Source organism: Lolium rigidum, chromosome 7 (genome assembly GCF_022539505.1).
Source record: "Lolium rigidum isolate FL_2022 chromosome 7, APGP_CSIRO_Lrig_0.1, whole genome shotgun sequence".
In the NCBI taxonomy this organism is placed as follows: Eukaryota; Viridiplantae; Streptophyta; class Magnoliopsida; order Poales; family Poaceae; genus Lolium; species Lolium rigidum.
The window spans coordinates 309,691,385-309,717,061 of NC_061514.1; the positions used below are offsets into that span (position 1 = coordinate 309,691,385).

At 46.4% G+C, this 25,677-nt stretch overlaps 1 protein-coding gene and 1 long non-coding RNA gene across 2 annotated transcripts; both read right to left on the bottom strand.

Annotated features, from left to right (window-relative positions):
* Positions 1 to 6,943: 6,943 nt before the first annotated feature.
* On the bottom strand, positions 6,944 to 8,639 carry LOC124673150 (5-formyltetrahydrofolate cyclo-ligase, mitochondrial-like). Its single transcript, XM_047209278.1, has 6 exons — positions 8,341 to 8,639; positions 7,675 to 7,812; positions 7,436 to 7,597; positions 7,270 to 7,311; positions 7,106 to 7,159; positions 6,944 to 6,960 (listed from the first exon to the last, which is right to left on the bottom strand). Exons 1-6 carry the CDS (start codon positions 8,579 to 8,581, stop codon positions 6,944 to 6,946), a joined length of 654 nt encoding a protein of 217 aa, XP_047065234.1. The 5' UTR covers positions 8,582 to 8,639.
* An 8,248-nt stretch (positions 8,640 to 16,887) lies between these two features.
* On the bottom strand, positions 16,888 to 18,172 carry LOC124678921. The gene is made up of 2 exons (XR_006994689.1): positions 17,999 to 18,172; positions 16,888 to 17,787 (listed from the first exon to the last, which is right to left on the bottom strand). It is a non-coding gene; the product is annotated as an uncharacterized LOC124678921 (long non-coding RNA).
* Between the last annotated feature and the right edge of the window lie 7,505 nt (positions 18,173 to 25,677).

Genomic DNA, 25,677 nt, shown 5'->3' on the forward strand with positions numbered 1-25,677 from the left:
AATGCCATAGGATATGACCATATCATCAACAGGAACATCAGTTGAGTTGAGTGGGGTGATGCCTTCCTCCAGAATTTGGACCGGGTACTTAAGTGCAACTTCAAAAGAAGCAAACCATTAGAGTGAACCATTTACTAAACAGAATGATAGATTGACCTCAACGTTACATATAACTATGCAATGCAGAGTGGGTGTTATCATTGTGATAGAAATATTTTTACCAAAACATGCAATGGAAATAGTTTGACCTCACCATTACATATAACTAGATCTGCATGGAAAATTGGACATACGTGTCGGCTGGTTAACTCACCATTTGCTACGTGAGTTAAATTGTTGTTTATACCATAAATATAGGAGAACTGGCACTCACTCGAGCACGCAATAAAATGTGTCATTCGTATTAAGAAGAGCGCCAAAATTGCAAAAGGGTACGCAATTATCATAGGTGGCTCCGACCAATAACAGAGCAAAAGCACTGAAATAGACTAACCATAAACGACAACCACAAATTTCAGTAAAATCAGCATACCAAATAATTATGGGGTCAAAACGGTGAAGGGAGAATTATCTGAAGGATGATTCGAGACTCCTGATACTACATGTGACGAAGAAGGTTGAACAATCTATGGAAGCTCAATGTATCATTTAAATTGAAGATCTTAGCGTGGAGATCATTTGTGCCAACGGGAGAGGTGTGCACACACAGGATGATGGCAAGCATGCCAATTTGCGCAATCTACAATGCGGCAGTAGTTCAAACTATTTTGAGAAAAATGAAAACATTACAATTGTTCAATACAAGCCACTGAAGGAAATAACTATTGTAATTTTTCAGGGTGTTTTTAAAATTTGCATTATACGGAGTATGACTGAAATTTTGCCAGAAGTTGTAAGAATACAAAAAGCTCCCAAATAGCTTGGCAAAATGAGCTCAGGTTCCCAACTTGATTGGGATTTTTTATTTTCTTCTAAAGTTCAATTGTTTAATTAAATGGCTAAAAGTTTTTAAAAATGTGAAAATGTCCAAATGGCTTGGTTCAGGTTGGGTCCAGTATTGAAGAAAAAACGGCCTCATGTGCCACATGGCGGATGACCGTTGGATCTGGCTTGTCGGAAACGGTGTAGCCGAGTAAATCACCAGATTTTTTATTTTGTGAAACATCATACCTCGAAACGTACTTCTGATTTTCTGATGAAATTTTCTTGCAATTTTGCGAAACCATATATCCCAATAGTTGCAATCATGTAATATTTGCTCACCAAAATGTTGTCAATTGCTTTTAAATGAGCGTTAATCGTACTTTTTTTCAGACGAAATACAACCGCTCATCCTCCACAGAATTACCAAAATTCAGAGCACGCGCGTGGAACACACGCGCTCTCACGCGCTGCTCTCAGGAGTGTGGAACCGGAGTCGGACTCGAACTCACTGCCAGCGCGCATTAACTGATACCTTCCAAATTTGATCGATCGATATGCAAAACCGTGGAGCGCAAGGGTTTCTTTCGAGCGCTAGAGAGTCGTCTCCTACTGCTTCCCGGACTACGAATCCGATCTTGGTTCCATATAAGCGATTCACAGCGCCGATCCGCCGGCAACCCACACTCCCTGCAACCTCCGATCGATTCCCTGAGCCCCCGTCCCCCTCAAACCCTAGCGACACCAAAGCAAGAAGAAGAGACACCAGCATGGCTTGTCCGCAGCCGCGCGGTTCCTCTACAGCAGCTTCTTCCATCTCCGGCGAGCCAACGCCGTCCTGCGCGGATCGCCTCGGCGTCGACCCCTCCTCCCGCGCCGCCAAGGACGGCAAGCGACGACGCCGCCACGGAGGTGACGACGACGACTCCCGCGCGAGCAAGAAGCAGGCGGTTCCGCGGGTCGCTTCTCCTCCGGTCGCGCAACTCTCCTGCGCCAGGATCAGGCCGTTCGTGCATCGCCCGAAGCAGCAGACCCAGGTCAGTGTCCCCGCCGTCTGCCGCGACGCGCAAGCTGCGGTCACGAACGAAAACACCACCGTCGGGGGCATTTCTTGCTCCAAGAAGATCGACCCGGCGGTGCCGGCGTCGCAGCCGAGAGTGGCGGTGCAGCCGTCCGGCCTCAAGGGCAAGCTGAAGGTCCCCTGCGCCAGCTTCCTCCGCAACGACGCCGTGATCAAGACGAAGCAAAAGAAAGGCGAGCGTGCCCAAGAGAGTACTGCCACGACGACCATCGGCCCGCCGCTCTCTCACCCGGCGTCGGCGATGAAGGTCCGCAGCGCCGACGGCCTGGTCAAGACGAAGCAAGGGGCAGGCAAGCGGGTCCAAGCGACTTCCACGACCAGCATCCCGCCGCTCTCTCACTCGGCGTCGGTGATGAAGGTCCGCAGCGCCGGCGTGGTCAAGACGAAGCAAGTGCCAGGCAAGCGGGTCCAAGCGACTTCCACAAGCAGCATCCCGCCGCTCTCTCGCCCGTCGTCGGCGATGAAGGTCCGCAGCTCCGGCGTTGTCCGCAAGGAGGCGCATGGCATGATCAAGACGAAGGAGGCCAGCACGAGCGTCCAGTCAACTCTCACGAAGAGCATCCCGCATCCAGCGCCCGCGGCGAACCATCTGGATCCTCACGCCGCGCAGGATGCTCTGCGCGCGGCCCTTGCCGCCGCTCACCAAGCTCGGGAGAGGCGGCAGCAGAACGTGTACCGGGAGCAGAGGGAGCAGGCTCGGCGAGAGCTGGACAAGGTGGTGCAGACTGTCTTCTTCAACGACCCCGACCTCACTCTCGACAACGCCATCAAAACCCTGATGGCTTCGTCTTGACACTTTTTGTAAGCCCTGAACATTCATGTCATGACTGGATATTCCTAGCTAGCTAGCTCTTTGTGATCAAATCATTGGCATTTTTGTTGCGAGCCAATGGCTTCATCAAGTATTTTGGTCATATACATGGCCAATGTTGTGTGACGATACAAGTTGTAAACATTATACTCCAGTATAAATCATTTAGTTGTGAATTTTGCCTGTCTTCAAATTTGAGCACTCTGTCTTTACTGAACTGAAGTTTGATGATCCTTGCTAGCTTATGGAAGGGAAGAATCGCTAGACTGTTTAACAACGTTTCAAAACAGCATAGATTGATCAGCCTTGCTAGCTTTACAGTAGTGGATGAGTTCAAGACTTGGATTGGGGTACGAGACGGATGGAGTCTTCCCGAGAGAATAGTTGTCAATCCCGAGTTGGGTGTTGATGTTTCTATCTCTTTCTTTGTTCACAGAGCCAAGACGATAATTCTTGTAAATTGTTGATGCCTTCTATAAAGTTATGGTACACGCCTTTAGTGTACTCTCGATATTTTTGTCGATAATCCAATTCAAAAACAGAGCTTGTTTTTCTTTCATCAAGATTGGACGGCATAAAAGTCTCTGGAAAAGTTTTCTCAGGTGCACCTAAAACCCTAAATCCTAGTAAGCAGAACAATCACTAAATCTTCAGCAAATTTGATCAGCACCAAATTCAGAGCAAAGTCATGAACTATACTCCATGAAAACCTGGAAACTGCTTGGTAGGAAAACATGTAAGCTGCATCAGGACCCAGTCTAACATAGTAGATAAAAAAATTTAGAGCAATGAGACCTGAAAATGTAAAATAAAAAATGTGATATAACCAGCGATGCACAATGTAACACCTAAAACGACAGCACAATTTCAGAATGCCATATTCAGTTCATAAATTGTTTGATTAAAGGCGTCATTACAATGTCAGCTAAAATTAGCTCATGTTTCGAATACAGATGCTACTGTCCAACCAATTTCGCTCAACTCAAAATTGAAACGATAGAACAGAAAACCACAAGCAAAATACACAATTCTCAGCTCTGTAAAGCAGAACTCAGGAACGGGTTTCTGCTGTCAGGAACTCAGGGCATAGTGGAAACGAATCAGCTTCGTTGCACCATCTCCAATGCTGCTGCAGGACTGATTGGAATAATGCCAGAGGATGTGGCCAGAGCATCAATAGGAACATCAGTTGAGTTGACTGGGATGATGCCTTCCTCCAGAATTTGGACCGAGTATGAAAGCGCAACTTCAAAATAAGCCAACCATTAGAGTGAACCATTCACTAAAGAGAATCATAGATCGACCGCACCATTAAATATAATAACTATGCAATGCAGAGTGCAGATGTGATATCATTGTAATGATATTTTACTGAAACATGCAATGAAAATATTTTGGTCAGTTAGATCTGCATGGAACTACCTGTCGGCTCATTGACTCACCATTTTCTACCTGATCTAAATTATTGTTTATAGCAGAGAGATAGGGGAACTGCCACTTATTCGAGCACGCATCAGAATGTGGCATTTGTATTTTAGAAGAAGAGTGCCAAAAAATGGCAAAAAGCTACACAACCATCATACGTGGCTCCAACCAAGAACAGAGCAAAAGCACACTGAACCAGAAACCCATAAACAGCAACCACAAATTGGGATCCAATCGCATTCTTGGCATGACAGCTGTGACAGGTATAGCCATATAAGTGTATACAATCCTGAAGAAAGTGCATTGTTTGCAGAGTGGCACACAAGGCAGGAACATACAATCCAGTAAAACTCATGGTCACTAGATCGCCCTTGAGATCTTATATAAGCTGGTAATAGTGTAGACATGGACCTCATAGACTATTACACGAAGCTAAGGAATCCAGAAAGCTGGTAAACAGCATGGTTTAAATAAACAAAGCAGACCTGACCGATAGCCAACCAGAAAAAATTAAATTGTTGCCTTGTCCGCTTCTTTATGATTAAAAGACAATTTTTTGCGTAAACTAGGAAAAATTACTTCGAACAACATCTCGTAGGCAGAGATATCTCAACCTGGCTGCAAGCATTCCCGCAGGAGGACCATTACCAGCTGGTATGTATGTATTAGTTTTGTTATTTGTTGATAAGTTACCACATATATTAGGCGTTCCTACGCAATCTGAGGTTATTTTTCTCCAATCTACCCTAAATATCAATTAACACAATGGTATTTTGTCCGCATTGAACTGGCTGAGCCGGCGGTCCGACTGGTGAACTAATGAACCAGCCAGCCGGACAGTTCTCTCACCGGTCTGGTTGCTTAAACTATGATATGCAGTTGTCCACGCAGCTACTATTACAAAGACTCCACTTAGATAACAAATCAGCACAGGCATCTTCCCTGAGAAAGGACCCTCTGGTATCTAACTGTTTGTACCTATATCCTTCCCATGTACATGTCAAACAAGCTCTCATTTTCTTTTCTTTTTCTCGAGGGAACAAAGCTATCATTTGCATACATAAGTTGAGACCAGAAATGAGAGAAACTGTGCTTCATGAGTGAATCTGATTACCATCAGGATTAAAGAGACTGTGCTTGCATCATGATAAATTAGTTCTTAATAAGAGCACGAGATACAAAATCTAATGCCATATGGATGCACAATCTAGTTTCCTACATATCATTAGGCCATGTACAATGGGAGGTGCTTCGAGGGGTGCTTACAGAAATAAACCAAGCTTTTTGCTAAGCACCGGTGCTTATTTGTACATGAGAGGTGTCTAGTTAGGCATCTGTCTAGTACAAATAAGCACCGGTGCTTAACCAAAAACCAGTTTATTTTCCTAAGCACCTCCCATTGTACATGCCCTTAGATGGCACACCATTGGTTAACCCCCCCTAGAGATTACTAAAACAATGTAGATAGGGTTGTATCTCATTGATTTGTGCTCCCTCAATGCTACAAAATTTTCATTCCCAACCCTGTTCCTATGGGCATTTTGAAGTTCCCGAACCCATTCTTACAGGCATTTTGAAGTTCACACGACTGACACAAGCCCTTCGAGACCAAAATAGCTTACTGACACCATGTAGATGGTATTGGCATCTAATTCTTAAATATGTTACAGTATGGTAATGTTATTGAATACTAAATACATGCGACCTTTCAAAAACTGATACAGCATAGTAAGCAAATAAGTTCCGATCCCTTTATGTATGATCCCATCTTTCAAAACTATACACTTTAGTCCTACTACTCCAACACAGTCTACTCTAAACGGTTTAATTTGATTTTGTCTCTGACGCAGAGGGAATAAAATGACCACAAGACAAAACTCTAGTGCAACCAAAAGTATATTTTACACAGATATAATAGACTAAAATGCCACAACTTCCTGCAAAGTCGTGTATGAAGAAGTAATAAAACAAAGGAAGGATAAGCAAAGTATATAGAGAGGTAAACTTCTGAAAATATGCATGCCATACCTAGAAGAGGCTGATTCCACCCTTTTGCTTTAGCAAGTTCTTGGTATCTCATCAAGAATGTGTCATAGTACCTTTTAAATTGGTCAAACATGCAAAAGTACAATTTAGATCACGGAAAAATATTTCAATAAAAAAAGTGAAACTTGGTATAAATGATAAGCACCCAACAAGTAAACAAAAGCATGCATCGTGGAGTTATACAGAGCTCGAAAAGAAAGAAAATATATATTCTAAGTGAGGTTTGCACATTTAGTCTACTCTTAGCTAAAAGGGAGAAAGTAAGGTCAAGTACCCAATCTCATTAAGTCCAGATTCAACAAGATTCATGTTGATGCCCTTTGGTTCTTAATCCGCATACCACAGGTACTACAAGTCTAGAAGCACACGCTTTTAGATTTAGATGGTCTGCAGGTATTATGATGAGCAATATATTTGTTTGCTAGACAAAGAGATTTATGTGTGTGGATGACCCTAGCCAGGAGTTTCTGTATGACTGTATCTAAAAGGTACATATAATTTTCTAGTGGTGACTGTTGTTCCTCTAACACCAGCAATCAAAAGGCATTGAAATTTCAACATCATTGATCTGCATTTCGAATATATGTATGTGAAGCAAAATATAGTAATGCCATTCTAGTAAACCATGATACTATTTGGTTCATAGCAGACTACATGAGTCAGTTTTTAGCTGGCACTGAAAGTTAGAAATGGAACAATTTCACAGTTGGCCATTTTGGATAAATATACCACTGCACCTTGGCAACTTTTCTCTGTGATATATGTAAATTGACAACTTCAATACAAGACATTGTTGTAAATATCATGATAGAATAATGTACAGTCGTACCCTCCACCACGTCCTAGTCTTCGACCAGTTCTGTCAAAAGCTAGTCCTGCATGAATAGCACATATTACCACCCTGAATGTCTAACGTCACAGCCTGAGCGACCTCACCAAAGAAAAAAAAGACAGAAATGAATCTAGCAACAAATAAAGAGCTTACCAGGTAACAGAAGAAGATCAACAGGGGATGAGGCTGACAACACTGCAAGGATAAGAAGTGGCTCAGTGGTAGCACATAAATCAATTCACTTTACTGTTGAAATCGCTTAAAACATACTACTAACATAGGGAAAAATTTCATGGTAAGATGGAAATAAACTGCATACCTTCTTCACGAGCATTCCCACTGGCATCCAGTGGCGACGGTTCCAGAATGTTCATTGAATTTTTAATTAGATCATCCATGGTCGTGATTTTGAACATCCTCATATTGCGGTTTTTATCTTCCACCCGAGGAACATAGATATCCTTTGCCTGCCCATCGTGTTCTTGAAAATGACCAAACTGTTAAGAGGCATGGAAATAACACAGAGCTGGTACGTATATAGGACACTCAGTAACGCACCAGAGTTTGGGGATAGAACCTCAGCTAGTATTTTTGTTGTGTCAACTTCTCGTAATTGCGCGCAGCTTATGTAGGCGCACAGCCTTTTGCTCGCTTTGAACCAGGAAGAGTTCATAATATTGCTTTGAATAGCCAGGTCTGGAAACATAATAATTTTTCAGCTCTGAATACTTTGAAAATTAACATGCATAAAACCAACTTTGTTCCACCTACGCAAGCATACTACACTCTTCATCATTTCACTTAAGGTCTCTAGAGACGAAAGAAAAAAAAATTATGTAGCACTAGGTGTATCTCCTTTGTTGAAGTAATAGTAGCTCAAAGCCCAAAGGTGAGTACACTAATCCTTGCTCCTCTTAGACTAGAGTCATGCTGAGCAGTAGAATGCCACGGGAACATTTTACTTGCTTAACATTTCCGCATCAGAATCAGATTCATATATCGTAGCCACGCTCTCTAATGCTAAGCAGTCTCAAGAAATCGAAATGTTGATGACCATCTATAGCAAAGTTACATGTTGCTTATTCAGGCTAACAAAACTTCAGCACTACTTTCCATCTGACGCTAACACTACACGCTTACTCCATCAGCGAAGTTCTAAGTGGCAAACCGACGAGCAGCTGGTGGCCAGCGCCGTTCGAGCCAGGGGTTGGAGGGAAGGATCACCTTCGCTGGCCCGCTGGTCGGGGGAGAGGGCCTTGAGCGCCCTGCGCACGTCGGACCGCACCGCGCGCTTCCGGTCCGCGACCGCCAGCTGCGCCGCCGTGGACATGGCGGCGAGGGGGGAGGAGGCCGACGCGGCCACTCGCAGCCGCGGGGGGCGAGGGAGGAGGAGGGGGCGGTAGGTGGGAAGTTGGGGTAGGTGGAGGAGGCGCACCATCAGCGAGGACACCGCATTTTTTATCATCCCCTCCCTTCTCCTCCTCGTGCCGCCGTGTCCTTGCAGCTGGTGCAGCGGCGCTGTACGTTCCACGGCCACGGCCCAGCCACACCCACACTACTGTTTATCTACTGGAATATTTGGGCCACTCTATTATCCCAGGCCAGGCCCAGACGCACTCTATTATCATGGAATATGGAGAAAATAAACTTGTTTATGGAGCCAATGGACGCGGCGGTCATCACCAACATCCCTCTCCCATCTAGGAGACAAGAGGATTGTTGGGCATGGCATTATGATAAGCAAAGGGGTGTTCTCGGTCCGCTCAGCATATCGCATGCTTGTGGATACGAGAGAGAGAAGGACGGCGTGGCTGGATGAAACCGCTGGAAAATCTAATACTATGGGTGCAGAGAAGGAGTGGACGTCTCTTTGGAAAGTAAAGGTTCCTTCAAAGCTCCGAGTATTTTTGTGGCGCTTGGCGAGGCACTGTCTTCCAACGACAGATGTCTTGCATCATAGGAACATGGCGACGCAGTGCTCTTGCGCGTTGTGCGGAGCGCCAGACTCGTGGAGGCACTCGCTCATTGACTGTAATATGGCGAGGTGTGTGTGGGCGCTGTTACCCGAGGATTTGGTGGAGCTTATCATCAATATTCAAGAGCCAAATGCTAAAGGGTGGCTGAACGAGGTAATCAACGCAGTTCCACAAGACGAGCTGACTAGGGTCATCGTAACCCTATGGGCAATATGGCATGCGCGCCGTAAACCTTTGCATGAAGAGATTTTTCAAAGCCCGTTATCGACACTCAGTTTCATTGACAGGTTCATTGGTGATATGGGTCTCCTTAGCGCTCCTCCTAAAACAAAGCAACGAGCAGTCGAGGCACCTCGCTGGATAGCACCACCAGCCGGGGTCGTCAAGGTTAACGTGGATGCAACACTGTCAAAGAACGGGACCTTGGCAGCTGTTGCGGCAGTAGCTCGTGACGGAGACGGTGAGTTCATTGGGGCCTCAACGGTAACAAGCACAGGGATATCTGACCCTGAGATCATGGAGGTGATGGCTTGCAGAGAGGGACTCGCGCTGGCGAGTGATCTTAACCTGCAACACGTGCGTTTGGCGAGCGACTGTGCTAGTGCGGTGCACGCCATTAGAGTAGGTGCTGTGATGGGGAGATATGGGCAGCTAGTCCATGAAATAAAAGAGACTGAAAAGTCTTTTCAGTCGGTCGTGTGTGTCCACGAAAGTAGGCGTTCTAATACTGATGCTCACAACCTAGCTAGAGGATCTATTCATTCTAGTGTAGGTCAGCATGTTTGGCTTCAGTCTCCACCAGTTGGTGTTCCTGTAAACATCTTGAGTTAGTTGAATAAAGGGTGGATAATTCTCAAAAAAAAAAAGATGAGAATAGTAAGAGCATCTGCCGGTTGAGGCCACCGGCAAAGATTTAACAAATGCCGGAGTGGATGAAAAAAAGATGTGGAGGGCAACATTTTCCCAGTCGCACCCGGCATTCGCCCATCGACGGTTTTAAAATATCGTCTTCCCGCTACACAAAAGCATCACCAAAGTTCGGTTATCGGATCAGCCACATTCCGGCGATCGAAACAAAAACTGGAGGATAACACGCTCGTCGGCGGTCCCTTCCTGAGCCTTGTCTGCCGCAGCATCGGCCGGCGAAGCATCATCGGCCGCCAGTGTCGCAGCGGCGGGAGTGGACGTGGAAGGGGAGGACGAAGGAGCCGACGGAGGCGGGAGGATGTTTTGGCGATAGGCGTCGTACCAAGCCCTCGTCTCCTCTTCCATCTTGCCATCGTTGCCGTCGATCAGGAACGCCAGGTCGGTGTTCCTCTCTTCGCCGCGGAGGTTGCCTTCAGCAAGGATATCCGGACGCCCTGGTTGGCGAGCATCTCCTTCCACCGCACATCGTACTTGTCGTCCCTCCCGGCGGGGTGCGCCCTCGCGTCGGCTCAACACTTGTCGAAGGACGCCTGCAACCTTTTGGATGGATTGCCCCCACCTTCTTCAGTTCTTTCAGCTTCTTCTGGCCGAGCTCAGGGTGGCCCGCCGATGTGGCAGGGGCTGGAGCGTCGGGGTTGTACTGCTCGCCCTTGTTATTCGCGAGGTTCTGGCGTACCTCCGCCCACTACTCGCACTTCTCGATGTGGGCGAAGACATTGAGGTACTTGAACGTCTGGCCGTCGGTGTCTGTCCGCGTACATGTCGAACGGCCGCCGCATCTGCAAATACAGGCCGGCGAATCAAGATTAAACATCGGCGATCCGGGGGCGATGGAGGAGCCACAACAAGTGAGCATACCTTGGCTTCAAAGTCGGCGCCGCTCACCGGGCGGGCATCGATCTCCTGTATGTCGTGCCACTTGTTGTACGCCGCCTGTATGATCCCCCAATGGGTGCCCATTTCCTTGTCGACGTGTATCATCATCGTCTTGTTGAAGTATGGATCGACGATTTTACGCTCGTCGATGTACCTTGGTGTCGGGGGGGAAGACCCGGGTATGGCAAAGGACTGGGAACAGTTGGCTCGAGGCCGGCTGGCCCGCGGCAAAGGCCGGCTGAGGAGCAGCCGGCTGGAGCCGTGGCCGGCTGCCTTGCGAGTCGGCTAACCTTCTGCGTTCTGGCTGGACCGGCTTCTACGTGCCATGTCCAGCTTGGTTTGTCTCTCCCCTGACCGGCTCGAGGCGGGTGAGCCTTGCAGGAGAAGGAACCGGAAAGGTAATCCGGGTGCAGAAGTCCACGCTGATCTCATATCCCATAAAGCGAGGGGCACTGTGGAGCAGTAGTGCCCCGCGTCGGACAGGCCATCATGGCCTAGGCTGCGCCGTACGCTACAGGCTACCGGTGCCGACAGAGACACCTCTCCCACGTCGCCTGGCACGTCCTGTCGCCTCTGACCTCGGCAGGAAGGACGGACGGGCCTCAACGGCCGCTGACGTAGGCGCCTCGGGAAGGAGCGATAAAGCCGGAGCCGGCCAGTAGGTCATAGGGACTTCTCTGTAAACTGCCAGCGTCTATATAAGCCGAGCGACCCCTCTTACGTGGGGAACGATCGATCACTTCTCATTCTCATCGGCCTTAACCTCAAGGTCAGAACCTTGGACGCCAGCTTGTATAAAACATTACAAAGTGAATAGGTCTGTACCGAGACAATTCCTGCGGATTTTTTACTTTAGGAATAAGCACTAAAATCGTTGAATTTACCAACTCCGGCATGTCCCCCCCGCTCAGAAAATTCCTCACCGCCGCACAGATAGACGATTTTAAAATATTCCAATGACGAATATAGAAACCTGCAGTAAGTTCATCCGGCCCCGGAGATTTATCTGGGTGCATCATTAATATTTTAAAATTGGAGCACATAATTGAGCATTCATCGAATCAACAATTTTCCTTTCAACCCACTCTGTCACAAGTCCGGGTGTTGTGCCATCTTGCGCCGTAAAGAGGTCCTGAAAAAACCCATTAGCCTCACTTTCCAACCCTACTTGTGATGTCACAAGAGTGCAATCTTCTCTCTTCAAGGATTTAATTTTATTCCTCATCGCCCCGTTCCTTGGTTCTAGCGCGGAAGAACTTAGTATTCCGATCCCCCTCCGCTAGCCATAGTGCTCGAGATCTCTATTTATCTAGCACTTCCTCTCTCGATAACAGCTCTAAAAAAATTGACATTAATGATTTTTATTCCTTTGAAGGGCCCTTTCTTAGCGAACTAGACCGTAGCTGTTCCAGTCTATTCATCAGCATACTCAACTGTTTTTTCACTGACCCGAACTCATATCTGCTCCAGGATTTCAACCTATTACGTACATCGCCCAGAGCATCAAACACCTGCTGCAAATTAATACCACCAGCCTGCCACGCCTCCTCCATGATCTGTGGGTACCGCTCATGACGCGTTCAAGCATTTTCGAACCGGAATGGTTTAGCAGTCACCCCCGAATCAATCCAATCTGATCTCCTAACCGTGATTGAGAGTGCACATTGATCAGATTCACAACATTATACGTGATTAACCAGAATGTTATCAAAGCAATCCATAAAAGCATCATCACCAAGTGCTCTGTCCAAACGTACTTTAATATTCCTATCCCCATGTTGTTTGTTATCCCAAGTCTAGGGTGTACCATAGAATCCCAAAATCTTCTAATTTACACACATCTATAGCATCTCTAAACCCTTACATCTTCCATTATTGCTGTTCACTTCCCCAATCTGCTCCGTGGCATAGAGGACCTCGTTAAAATCCCTTGCGCAGATCCAGGGGTTGTTGTACTCCCTCCTCAAGTACTTCATCAAGTCCCAACTCAACTTCCTCCTCGACCTCACTGGATTACCATAGAATCCGGTAAACCTCCACTACACATCGCCAAGGTCGTCATTCTGAATCAGCACATCAATATGAGTATTGCTAAAGGACTCCAGAGAAACCTTGGAATCATTATTCCAACATAAGCACAAACCTCCACTCAAGCCCACACTCTTCACACCAAAAGCATTTGAGAACCCAAACTTCCACCTTAAATCTTGCGCTCTCTTATTCGACATCTTGGTCTCAGAGAGAAAGACCAGACCGGGGCGTTGCAACCTAACAAGGTCACTGATTTCACGAACTGTCTCAGGCCGCCCTGCACCTCGACAGTTCAAACTTAGAATATTCATTGCTCCTGGCAGTCATCCTCGAAGGATGCCGCCGATCTAGAATTTGTACTATCCACCGCACCACCATCTTCACCTTTTTGTTTCTTCTTGTTAGTGTTCTTCTGGGGACTAGACGAGGGGGTATGTACCCTTCACCTCATCAAACTTATCGATCATATTTGCTACATGTGACCCTCCGGAAAGCACCAATGTGCCTGGAGGATTTTGATCTAAGTTTTCGCTTGCCGAAGAATTGATAGCCGGCCTCTTCTTTCCCAAATTCCCATCCTGCATGTCCACATCAGAATTTGTGCCTCTAGCAACTATCAACCCTTCTTCCTTGCCTGTCTGGTTATTCTTGGCATTAAAACGCCAACTTCCTTCACTACTAAAATCACTAGGCGTACCATTACCTCTCCCAAAACTCCTGCCGAATAGGCCTCCTCCCCTGGCTGGACCTCCTCCCAGATCCACGGCCAGCTGCTGAACCACATGCTCCAACACGGTTCCTCCATTCGTCCGCGAGAATGAAATCTCCCCACTCGAACTTGGACACATCATGCTCCCCCGTTCCACATTCATCGTAGCAGTGCCCAGTGAGACCACATAAATTACAGAAAATTGGCAATTTCTCATACTTCACTTGATACCAATCTTTCTGTCCACCTCTCGTGATTGAAACAAAGCGTTATAGCTGTTTGTTGACATCTAGATCCACCTTCACCCTTACAAAGGCACCAACATACCCAGCTGGAAGTGTGATCTGAACCTCCGAGATCGTCCCCATCTTCCTACACATCCCCTTGATCAGTGTAACTTTCAGATAATTATCAGGCAGCTTGAGAACTCTAGCCCATGCATCGATCTTGTCCAGCTTGATCGATCTAGGATTCTCGAACCCATCATACTCCTGAATAATTAGTGCGTGATTGCGAAAAAGCCACGGTCCACTATGAATCGTTGTGTTCCAATCACCCAAACAACCAAACTGCACCGTAAATAGATTATCCTCCAGCATCCTCCAACGAACCTCCTTGGCCGGGTTCCATGCCGATCTCATCTCTAGGGCTGAAACCCTTATCAGTATGGACTCGAGCAATCGCCAACCACTTGGCCTGCACCTCGTCGCTTCCAACCTCCTCCTCCCAGACGAAGTCATCCCCATCGTCTTCATGCAAGTGCAGCCTGTGAAGGAGAGCATCAACGTCTTCCTCCTCCTTCCCTTTACCCCCTCTGCTACTTCTTCCTTTCTCTATGCGATCGAGCGATTAGAAGATCGGATCTCAAACTCTAGGCGAGCGCCGCGAGAGGAGCCCAAAACCCTAACCTGAAACGGAATTTTTTTATGCGCGTATATGTGAGCATCTGCGTTTGTACCGTGTTTATAAAAAAATTAAGTACCAAGCAAGCACACGAGTATGTGTAGAGTATGTGTAGTAGTACTAGTTTTCTACAGTAGAAAAAAAAAGGCTTTCCACCACGTGTCGAAGAGACGAAGTGACGATCCTAGTGGAGGAGCCTCCACAAGACCACAAAGTCGAAACGCCGAAGTGTCCGCTGCACAGTCCACACCGCTGTCCCAAATTCCCAAATCCCCTCCGATGAATGCGAAGCGACCAAGGTCCGGCGATCTCCCTCTCCTTCAGACCATCTCTTCGCCGGGGGAAGCGAGCTCCGTCGTCCACCGCTTCCCGTCTCCTCCTCCTGTCAGGTGCGTTCGCTCTTTCCCCACACTCGGGTCTCTCGATCGCCGTACTCTAAACCCGGCCTACTTGAATCCGACCTCTGCGGCTGCGCTCTGCAGGATGGATTGGTCCAATGTCGGGGACGGGCCGGCGGGTTTGATCGCCGAGCGGCTTCTCGCCGACGACGTGACGGACTACGTCCGGTTCCGCGCCGTGTGCCGTCCGTGGCGGCAGTGCACCGCGGACCCGCGCGCGCACGGCATGCTCGACCGCCGCTTCCTCCCGCGCAGATGGATCATGCTCCCGGAAGAAGCCGCAGATCCCGACCGCCGCCGCCTCCTCAACGTCTCCACCGGCCAGTGCGTCCGGGCGCACCTCCCGGAGCTCCGCGGCCACGACGTGTGCGCGCCCACCATCGAGGGCCTCCTCGTCCTGCGCAACAGGGCCACCTACGCCGTCCGCCTGCTGAACCCGCTCACCCGCCAGGTGGCCGATCTCCCGCCGGCGACCACGCTCTACTCCTTGTATTGGCGCGCGGGCATGTACGACGCTTATCCCAGGTTGGATTTCGTGGTGTCAGCTGCTGGCCTTGCCGATGATGACGCCACGGTCGCGGTCCTGTTCGAGGAGGTCCAGATGCTGGCCGTCGCCAAGCCTGGCGATGAGCAGTGGACCCTGGTCAAACAAGGCGCCTCTTTCGCGCCAGCCATAGCATTTGCAGGCCGTTTCTATTGCACCACGGGCACGGATATCAACATGGTGGACACCAGAGACAACCGGCTGGTGGTGGCTGCAAAGATCAATCACCAGCTTTCGGGGAATTTGCACACAATGCATCTCCTGGACAATGACGGGGAGCTGCTGTTGTTCACCTGTACCTATGAAGCATGTACCTATGAAGCCCATCACTTCACTGCTGATGAAACAAGGGAGTACTTCCTGGACTATAATGTATCCCGGGTGGATTTGGATGCCAGGAAGACGCAACCAATCCGTGACCTTGGTGGGCGTGCTCTATTTATTGGATCTACTCGTGCAATTTCTGTGTCCCCTTTGGCATTCCCCGCCATTGAGAAGAACTCTTTCTATCATGAAAGCATTGGATGGTACAAGATTGTGGATGGAACCATCATGAGCTTCCACCCAGGCAGTGGCATCACCGAGGCTTGTGATTTTGTCAACAGCATTCCTCGATATGGACCTCATACTATCCTTCAGTATCTATCCCAGTATGTAACTACTAAGGACACCTCAGCCTCATTAGCCTCATTTGCTGAAGATGACACCTCAGACTATGATTATGAGGCAAACTGCGTAATATGCTGAGACCGTGTGACAGCTCAATCAAATGGTGCGTCATCTGCTGTATTCAAATCTATTTACCTAGTTACCAGTTTGTAGCAGTAACCTGTGGATACTCTAAAGCTCTAGTTATTACTAGCAGTAGTGGTTTTAGGTGGTTTGGTTCGCACCTGCTTGTGCTGCCGCTAGTAGGGTTGCACCTGTGTGTGCTGTTGCTGGATGGTTGGCACCTGGGCGTGCCGTTTTGCTGAAAGCGTTATTTTGTTATTTACCGTTTGATCTGAGCTGTAACTATGCCGGGGTTTGCACCCCAGCTTGACTTGCTGCTTTCTACTATAAAAAAGCAGGGCGCTTTAGCCAATTCTGTAGAAACATGTTGCATTGTTATTGTATTTCAGTACTTTTTCAGTTTGTTGGCCTTGTCATGCTTTCTTGATGATGACTCTGTTGAGTTCATTGGGTAGCACTGTTGAGTTCATCAGGTAGTACCGTTGAGTTCATCCAGTAGCACAAAGTTAGGTCAATTCTAGTCCTCAGTGCCCAAAATAATGTAGCAACATACAGGAAAATTTTGTTTCCTTCTATTTTGGCAAAACAAACAGAAAGAAAGGTGTTCAAATAGAGATTCCATTAAGTTGGAAGATGAACAGTTTGCAAAGATTACCATGTCAAATCCCTTGAGGCTTTAGCAATTGGACATGGTAATTATTTTCCTCAACAAGTCTGCAAAGATTACATATCAACTCATACCTTTAGTTCAGAGTTCAGACTCTTTCTTATTCTTGTACTAAATGGCATTCGCCTCCCACTTGAAGGCTCATGACCTGGTGCTTCCTGATCCATCAGTGTCCTGGGCTTCATTCATCTTGCATTCATGCTTATTTGGGCATGAGGTGACCTTCTGCATATTTGGGCTTGTCATTGTTTTTTCTCTCGCCCCTTCTCCGATTTGGAGAAATTCAATTCAAAATGTCTTGAAGGTGAAAAAATTGTTTGATGTATATATTTAAGAAATCTTATGGGTTCCCCATTAACAGTTTTATTTGATTTTTTTTTTACTTCAGTCACTTCAACTCTAGTCACCCACTACTACATCACCACCTCCTACCAGATGTCTCTGTGACCGCTGCCGCTGTTGGCCCCACCTCGAGGCGGCCTAACCCTCCCTATTCTTGTTTCCATTGGCACCTCGGATCTGACATCTCCTTCGTCGGCACTGCTGCTCTACGTTGTTGCCGCCTTCACCTCAGCAAAAAGAATTCCCTGCAATAGAAAAATGAGCAAGCTAAGAAACGTATGGTAGTGGGAAGTGTTTCTCTTTTAAGACTAGCCACAAAACAACCTAGGTTGAAGTCGGAACATATTGCAAAACTACCCGGCCGGCTGGTTACATCTAACAGACCAACAACCTTCCCTTGTTGCAATCAGAAGAGGTTGACCTTGAACGTATTCAGATTTCAGAGCGTGCAAAAAAGCCGAAATGGGCGTTGCTGCAGTGCTGCTGAGCTCATTAGATTTGCTTGGCTTCCTTTTCCTGCGGTAGCAAATGACAGCACTCAAGTAAGGCCGCACGTCTTTGTGTTCCTGAGAGATGCAGAGTGCCATAGTCAGTCCCTGGCCATAGTAAGAGCAAGGTGAACTGTATGCAGGTAACACTAAACGAAAGGGGGAAATCGATGCCGTCTGCTTGCTACAAATTCTGCCAGGTCAGAACGGCCGCATCTCCTGAACTGCAGGCGAAAACAGCAAGGGGAAGACGAAAGGAGAAAGCCAAAGAGGCAGCTGCATTAGTTACCTTGTGGTCTTCTTCTGTAAAGCTGCTATCAAGTAGGATGAAGATGAAACTCTATTTTACAGGTTAAGTGAGGCCTATGATCAGGCGAGATGACACCTACTTCAAACGGATGGATACATATGGCCTAGCAAATACGATCCATCCGATCGATGTGGGTGTCATCTCTCCTGAGCAGAGGACCCAAACCCACAAGAACAGCACCCTTTGCTTAACAGCTCTAGTTCTCATCTGCTCAAGGTATTTTCGCCTATCTGTCTGTCTGTATCTAGGCCGGCCGAGGACGAGACAATAATATGCCAAGTCTAACAAGCCTTGACCGGGGAAAACTCGTGCGTTCACTCGATCTGAATTCAAAGCTGTAGGTCAGCGGCGTCGTGGTCGTGGTGGAGCAAGAGAACGATGTACACACACGGCGGACAGACGACAACTTGACAGCTTCGTGCCCTGCATCTCATGGACAACTTTTAGATTCCTCTGTTTTGCTGCTTTTTTTGTGTGAAGTGCGATCACCCGGTCTCAAATTTCATGGCCTGGAACAAGGTCTTCTAGCTGTGACAACGTAGAGGTCCATGGTCAAACAGTACTGCTCGTATGTGTATCTATATCAGATAAAATGATTTTGTCCTCCCCCAGGAAACCTGCCAACCAATGATGGTATCAAAAGATCTACTCAAACATGTGTAGATGTATAGGTAATCGGAAGTTCGTGTTACCAAACCGGCCCGCAGCTCATGTTCAGCGACCTGAGTATTGTAACGAAAATATATTGAAGAAATCACATCAACTGCTTTCCTAGATGCTATGATCTGCTGCAGATCTTAGGTACATGTAGTATAGTCTTCGGATTGTTCTGATGGACACAAAAGTATGATGTGACGGTTGGAAGTTCAGCATCTTACATGCATGTATGTGATCTCCAGCCAGTATTATAGTATGTGTGTCTCTTTGATTAATTAAACCTTGCTCTGTAGTACTCAATTACTGTTATTGTTAGTGGAATCAATGGCATTTCATCATGACTAATTCAAAGACTGGAACAACTAATTAAAGAAGCACATTTAGGCTCTAGCATAGCCAGATGTATACCCGATTACCAATTCCTATCACAAGCGATAGTGAAAGGATTGCTAGATGTATGCGTATCATTGGCCATGATAAAAATCGTCATGTAAATTGGAATGTGTGATGTCATGAAGCGAATGTCAGCATGTAACTTTGAATTGTCTTCTTCATTTGGTTTACCCCATTATCCGCATAATCGGAACCCCACATGCTGACATATGTTGGTTAAATAGGAGAGTGTTGAAGAGAAGGTAAAAAAATATGTTAAGTTAGGCAAGAAAATGTCCTTGCATCGTCGTCCATTCCTCCTGATCATTTTTCATGCCGTAATAAAACATGCAAGGAGACTTGGTTTCCATGATGGGATAAGATAGATGATCAGCTGGGCGCTGGCTAGCTCCTTTAATTTTCTACTTCATGTATACTTTGCATCAGGTGCTGCATAAAGTTAGGAAGTAGTACACCTTTGGAGTTGTTCGTTGATAGGTGTTTTGATTGCAATGCTTTTGTCAATAATTCCTCAAGTTTTCCACTTGTTTCATTGTGGAAACGTTTTTGTTTGTACACCTCCTTTGTTTCTTACTTTTGACTGGGAGACATACTTTGAATTGTCTTGTTTTTTGCGACAGATGTAACCTCGCTCCTTAGATATCTCTGTCACTGGAAAAAAATCTGAACATTAATATTTATCCACTACTTTTATGCACTGTTTTTTAAAACCTTCTAGATATACAGCCATAAATTATGTCAACTTGGTGCAAACTAGCTGGTCTGAAATGGACTTGTAACCTAAAGAAAAGATCAAAGGACAAGAACAGTGGCGCTTGAATATCTTAGCATGATCTGGACAAAATCCTGCCAAAGAGCATTTAATCGGGAAAGAATCAAGCACATGTGTAAGCAATCCTTGGGTGGATTCAACAGATCTGTGTCAAATCTGAACTGGAGCAGTGCAAAGGTGCACGCCTGTCATAACTATAATTTCTACTTCTTCTGTGTATCAAAAAAATATAACACTGCAAGTGTGCAACTAGTTCAGAGTGTACACAAGTGAAGAATTGAAGTAGTCTGATATGCAGATGGCGAAAGATTGCTAGATGCAAGCTTATTCATTGGCCATGACAGAAATCGTCATGTAATTGTGAATGTGTGATGTCATGAAGCGAATGTCATCATGTAACTTTGAATTGTCTTCTTCATTTGGTTTACCCCATTATCCGCATATCGGAACACCGCATGATGACATATATTGGTTAAACAGAAAAGTGTTGAAGAAAGGTTAAAACAGTGTTATATTAGGCAAGAACATGTCCTTGCATATGCGTCCTTCCAACGATTCGAGGAGTACCTTTCGTCTATGTTGCTATCGAAAGAGTAAAACGGTATCATCCTAATTGATAACTTTTGGAGCTGTTCGTCGATAGGTGCAATTACCATGCTTTTGTGCAGAATTCCTCAAGTTTTCCACTCCTTTGACTGGGATTGGGACGGTTAATTTTGCGGAATCTTTTTTTTTATTAGACACCTCCTTTGTTTTTTTACTTTTGACTAGGAGACAGACTATGAATTGTCTTGTTTTTCTGCGACAGATGTAACCTTGCTGCCTACATAGAAAAAATAATCTGAAAACTACATTTATCCAATGCTATTATGCAGTTTTATTTAAACCTTCTACATATAGAGCCATAAATTATGCCATCTTGGTGCAAAATAGCTGGTCTGAAGTGGACTTGTAACCTGAGGAAAAGAACAAAGTGCTAGAACAGTGGCTCTTGCAGATCTTAGCATGATCTAAATAAAATTGTTCCAATGAGCATTTAATCAGTAAGCAATCAAGCACATGTGTAAGCAAATCCTTGTGTGGATTCTCCAGATCTGTATCAAATGCGAACTGGAGCAATGCAAAAAGTGCACACCTGTCATAACTGTACTTTCTTATATAGATAAGCAGTACCTCAAAGATACTATACTGGTTTGGTTGGGAGATGGGAATTGCGAATTTCTTTTAAAATGTTGCTTGAAAAAGTCCAGCATTTCGGTGTCAGAAATCTCTACTTCGTCTGTGTATAACAAAAACATAACACTGCAAGTGTGCAACTAGCTTAGAGTGTGCGTGCGTTCACACAAACTTGAAGAAGAATTGAAGTATTCTGACACGCAGAGCAATTTGAACGCCGAATCAATCCAAAACTTGACCAAGACGTGTGTGCGGACTATTTATAGTAGTATGAAGCAGGAACACATAATTATGTGGGAACTGGCTTCTAGCGATTCCCCACAAAAAGGAGCATGTGGGAACTTGGTACAAAACTTGCGTGGTTCAAACTTTTAGATCCGGTGGCCATATGCAGATATGCTCCTACTACATCCTCTGTTGGGAAGATGAAACTATGTTCAAGTTCATTGCATGGGCCTATCCATGTCCCTTTCGCTCATGTTTAACTAGCTTTAACCTTGTGCTTAGCTGTTGCCAACAGGAATCTTGTGGAGATCACTGGCAACTCAAAGCCAAAGCTGGTCCATTTGATCTTAGGTACTGTACTAATCTCTGTTCCAAATTATAAGACAGTTTGGAAGGTAAAACTAGTCTTCCAAAACGTGTTATATATATAATTTTTTTTTTGGAACAGAGTAGTAGTAAGTAAGGCCACACCGGATTCATTCCAACCTGAATGGCCGGCTGTAACCGGAAGTCCTGAATTCCTACACGACAATTGTTTTGAGCTTGGACAGATTTCTCAAACAAATCATGTGTTAATTTAGGCTTTACACTTTTTTCTTGCTGATCGCCTGGCCATTCAGGTTGGTGTGACCTTACCTAAGATCAAATGGACAGGCTCTGGCTTTGAGTTGTCAGTGACCTCCACAAGATTCCTGTTGGCACCAGCTATGCGCAAGGTTAAAGCTAGTTAAACATGAGCGAAAGAGACTACTGTTGATGATTATTAATAGATCGGCGGATTTCTCGCAAAAAAAAAAATGAGCGAAAGAGACATGGATAGGCCCATGCAATGAACTTGAACATAGTTTCATCTTCCCAACAGAGGATGTAGTAGGAGCATATGGCCACCGGATCTAAAAGTTTGAACTCTTCAAGACTTTTACGACGCACGCAAGTTTTGTACCAAGCGAACCAGTTCCCACATGCTCCCTTCTGCGGGGAATCGCTAGACGCCAGTCTCCAAATATTGATGTGTTCCTGCTTCATACTACTACCAGTAAATAGTCCGCATACAAGTCTTGGTCAAGTTTTGGATTGATTCAGTGTTCAAATTGCTCTGCGTGTCAGAATACTTCAATTCTTCAAGTGTGTGAAGGCACCCACGCTCTAAACTAGTTGCACACTTGCAGTGTTATGTTTTTGTTATACACAGAAGAAGTAGAGATTTCTGGCACCGACATGCCGGACTTTTTCAAGCAACATTTTTAAAGAATTTCACAAGTCCCAACTCCCAACCAAACCAGTATAGTATCTTTGTGGTACTGCTGCTTATCTATATAAGAAAGTACAGTTACGATAGGTGTGCACTTTTTTTTTTTTGAGAACACAGTACAACGCAGACGCTCACAAACACGCACGTACAAACACCCCTATGAACGCACGCACGCACACCCTACCCCTATGAGCACCTCCGAGTGACTGAGCCGGCATATCTTGAGGTTGACGAAGTCACCACTAGCGTCTCGCTGTTGACGGGCACGTCACCTACCACTGAAAGCATAGCGCCGGTTAAATCCTAGAATAAATCCAGGTAAATGCAAACACCCATGTCAAGTCTAGGACTTGAACCTGGGTGGGCTGGTTCCACCACAAGGGACCTAACCACCAGAGCAATAGGTGTGCACTTTGGCACTGCTCCAGTTCGCATTTGATACGGATCTGGAGAATCCGCACAAGGATTTGCTTACACAAGGGCTTGATTCTTTACTGATTAAATGCTCACTGGAACAATTTTGTTTAGATCATGCTAAGATCTGCAAGCGCCACTGTTCTAGCTCATTGTTCTTTTCCTCAGGTTACAAGTCCACTTCAGACCACCTATTTTGCACCAAGATGGCATAATTTATGACTCTATATCTAGAAGGTTTAAATAAAGCTGCATAATAGTATTGGATCAATGTATTTTTCAGATTATTTTTTCCAGTGACAGTAATATCTAGGCAGCGAGGTTATATTACATCTGTCGCAAATAAACAAGACAATTCATAGTCTGTCTCCTAGTCAAAAGTAAAAAAGAACAAAGGAGGTGTGTAAACAAAAAAGGTTCTGCAATAATAACCGCCCCAATCCCAGTCAAAGGAGTGGAAAAGTTGAGGAATTCTGCACAAAAGCATGGTAATTGCACCTACCGACGAACAGCTCCAAAAGTTATCAATTAGAACTATAGCGTTTTACTCTCTCGATAGCAACATGGACGAAATGTACTCCTCGAATCATTGGAAGCACGTATATGCAAGGACATGTTCTTGCCTAAACTAACAATTTAACAAATATATGTCATCATGTGGGGTTCCGATATGCGGATAATGTGGTAAACCAAATGAAGAAGTCAATTCGAAGTTACATGCTGACATTTGCTTCATGACATCACACATTCACATTTACATGACGATTTCTATCATGGCCAATTAATACGCATGCATCTAGCAATCTTTCACCATCTGCATATCAGAATACTTCAGTTCTTCAAGTGTGTGAACGCACACACACTCTGAACTACTTGCACACTTGCAGTGTTATATTTTTGTGATATACAGAAGAAGTAGAAATTACTGACACCGAAATTCCGTATTTTTCAAGCAACATTTGTAAAGAAAATCACAAGTCTGAGCTCCCAGCCAAATCACAAGTGTAGTACTGCTTATTTCTGTTAGAGTTGTATAGTCCCCATTCTTGTATTTCCCAGTGTATGAGAGGCTTACCTATATATTGTATCACCTGTATATGTACTGGTCTTTGGCCCTCCGTGAATACCAGTTGCTCATTTACAACATGGTATCGGAGCTCCTAGTTTAGCTCTTTGCACGCTGCAACTCCGTGCTCGATCCGCGCCGCCGCCGATGATCTTTTCGGCCGCCACTGCTCCACTTTCTTCTTCCTCTCCGGTTCTTGATCGAGTTGATTTCTGAAGTTTTTGGCCATTTTCGTCGGTTTTGAGCTCCAAATCGAGCTCCCGCCACCAGGTCCCGTCGGCCGCCGTCGGCCCCGGCCTGGCCTCCTCCGGCCCGCCCCGGTGCCGCACTGCACCATGCCAGCCTGCCCCGGCGCCGCCTGCCTCCGGCCGGCCCGCCTCTGGCCACGGGAGGTGCTGCTCGTGAGCCTCCAAGCGAGGCTGGCTCTGGCCAGATCCAGATCTGAAGTTTGACAAAAAAAGAAGAGAAAGATGGCATCCTCTTCGTCTGGCTACGTCAGTATCCCTAGATGCCCAGTGATCTTTGATGGCCGCAACTATGGAGAGTTTGCTGCTTTTATGCGTATTCACATGTGTGGTCTTCGGCTGTGGGGTGTTCTTACCGGCAAGGTCTCTTGTCCGCCGCATCCCACTGCTTCTGTGCCTCCTACCCCGCCGTCAATGCCACATGCCCTTGCTGATGATGCTACTCAGGCTGATCGGGATGCAGCCAAGTCTGACGTGGCTGCTGCTGACGAGGCATATGAGGAGCAGGTACTTGCTTATTCATAGGCTCTTGGCTGCTACCGTGATAGTTTGGCTGCTTTTACCCAGTGGTGTGATGAGGATGCTAGTGCTGCTGCCGTTTTTTCTCAGAGTGTTCAGCCACAGTTTGCTTCTGAGTTTATGAGCCTTGCTACTGTCGCTGAGATGTGGTCTCACCTTCGTCAGCGCTATCAACCTTCTGGGGATTTTCTGTATTTATCTGTGTTGCGCCAGGAGCATGATCTTCAGCAGGGAGACTCTACTGTTGATGAGTTCTACACCCAGAGTGCGGCGATCTGGCGCCATCTTGACTCCCTTCGCAGTGATGTCTATGGTACTTGCCAGTGTTGCCAGACAGTACATTTAGATATGGACTTTCAGAGGATCCATGAGTTCCTGTCTAGACTTCGTCCAGAGTTTTGATCCCCGTCGTGCCCAGTTGTTTGCCCGGGGCCGTGTTCCTATCTCAGAGGTGTTAACTGAGCTCTGTGCTGAGGAGACTCGTCTGCGTGGTGATGGTCTGATTGGGACACCTTCTGTTCTTGCTGCTCGAGTTTCCGTTGCACCTACACCGCCCCTTCTGCCCACACCAGCGCCTGCTGCTACTGGAGGAGCTCGCCCTTCTCGCGGTGGGGTTCGCCCTCATCGCGATCGGTTCTGCCTCACTGTCGGAGGCCTGGTCACCTTGAGACTGACTAATATCAGAAGCAGCGGGGTGTGCCTCCTCGTGCTCCATCTTCAGCTCCCGTCACCACCGGCTTCACTGAGCAGGATATTGCGAGGCTTCAACGCCTCCTTGCGTCCTCTGGCTCTGCTTCGATGGGTACTGCTGCCTCTGTGGCTGGTTTCTCTACACAGTCAGGTACATCCTCGTGGGTTCTGGATTCTGGAGCTTATTTTCATATGTCTCCTGATTCTTCCTCTCTTTCTTCTCTTCGACCTCTTCCTCTTCCTGTTCAT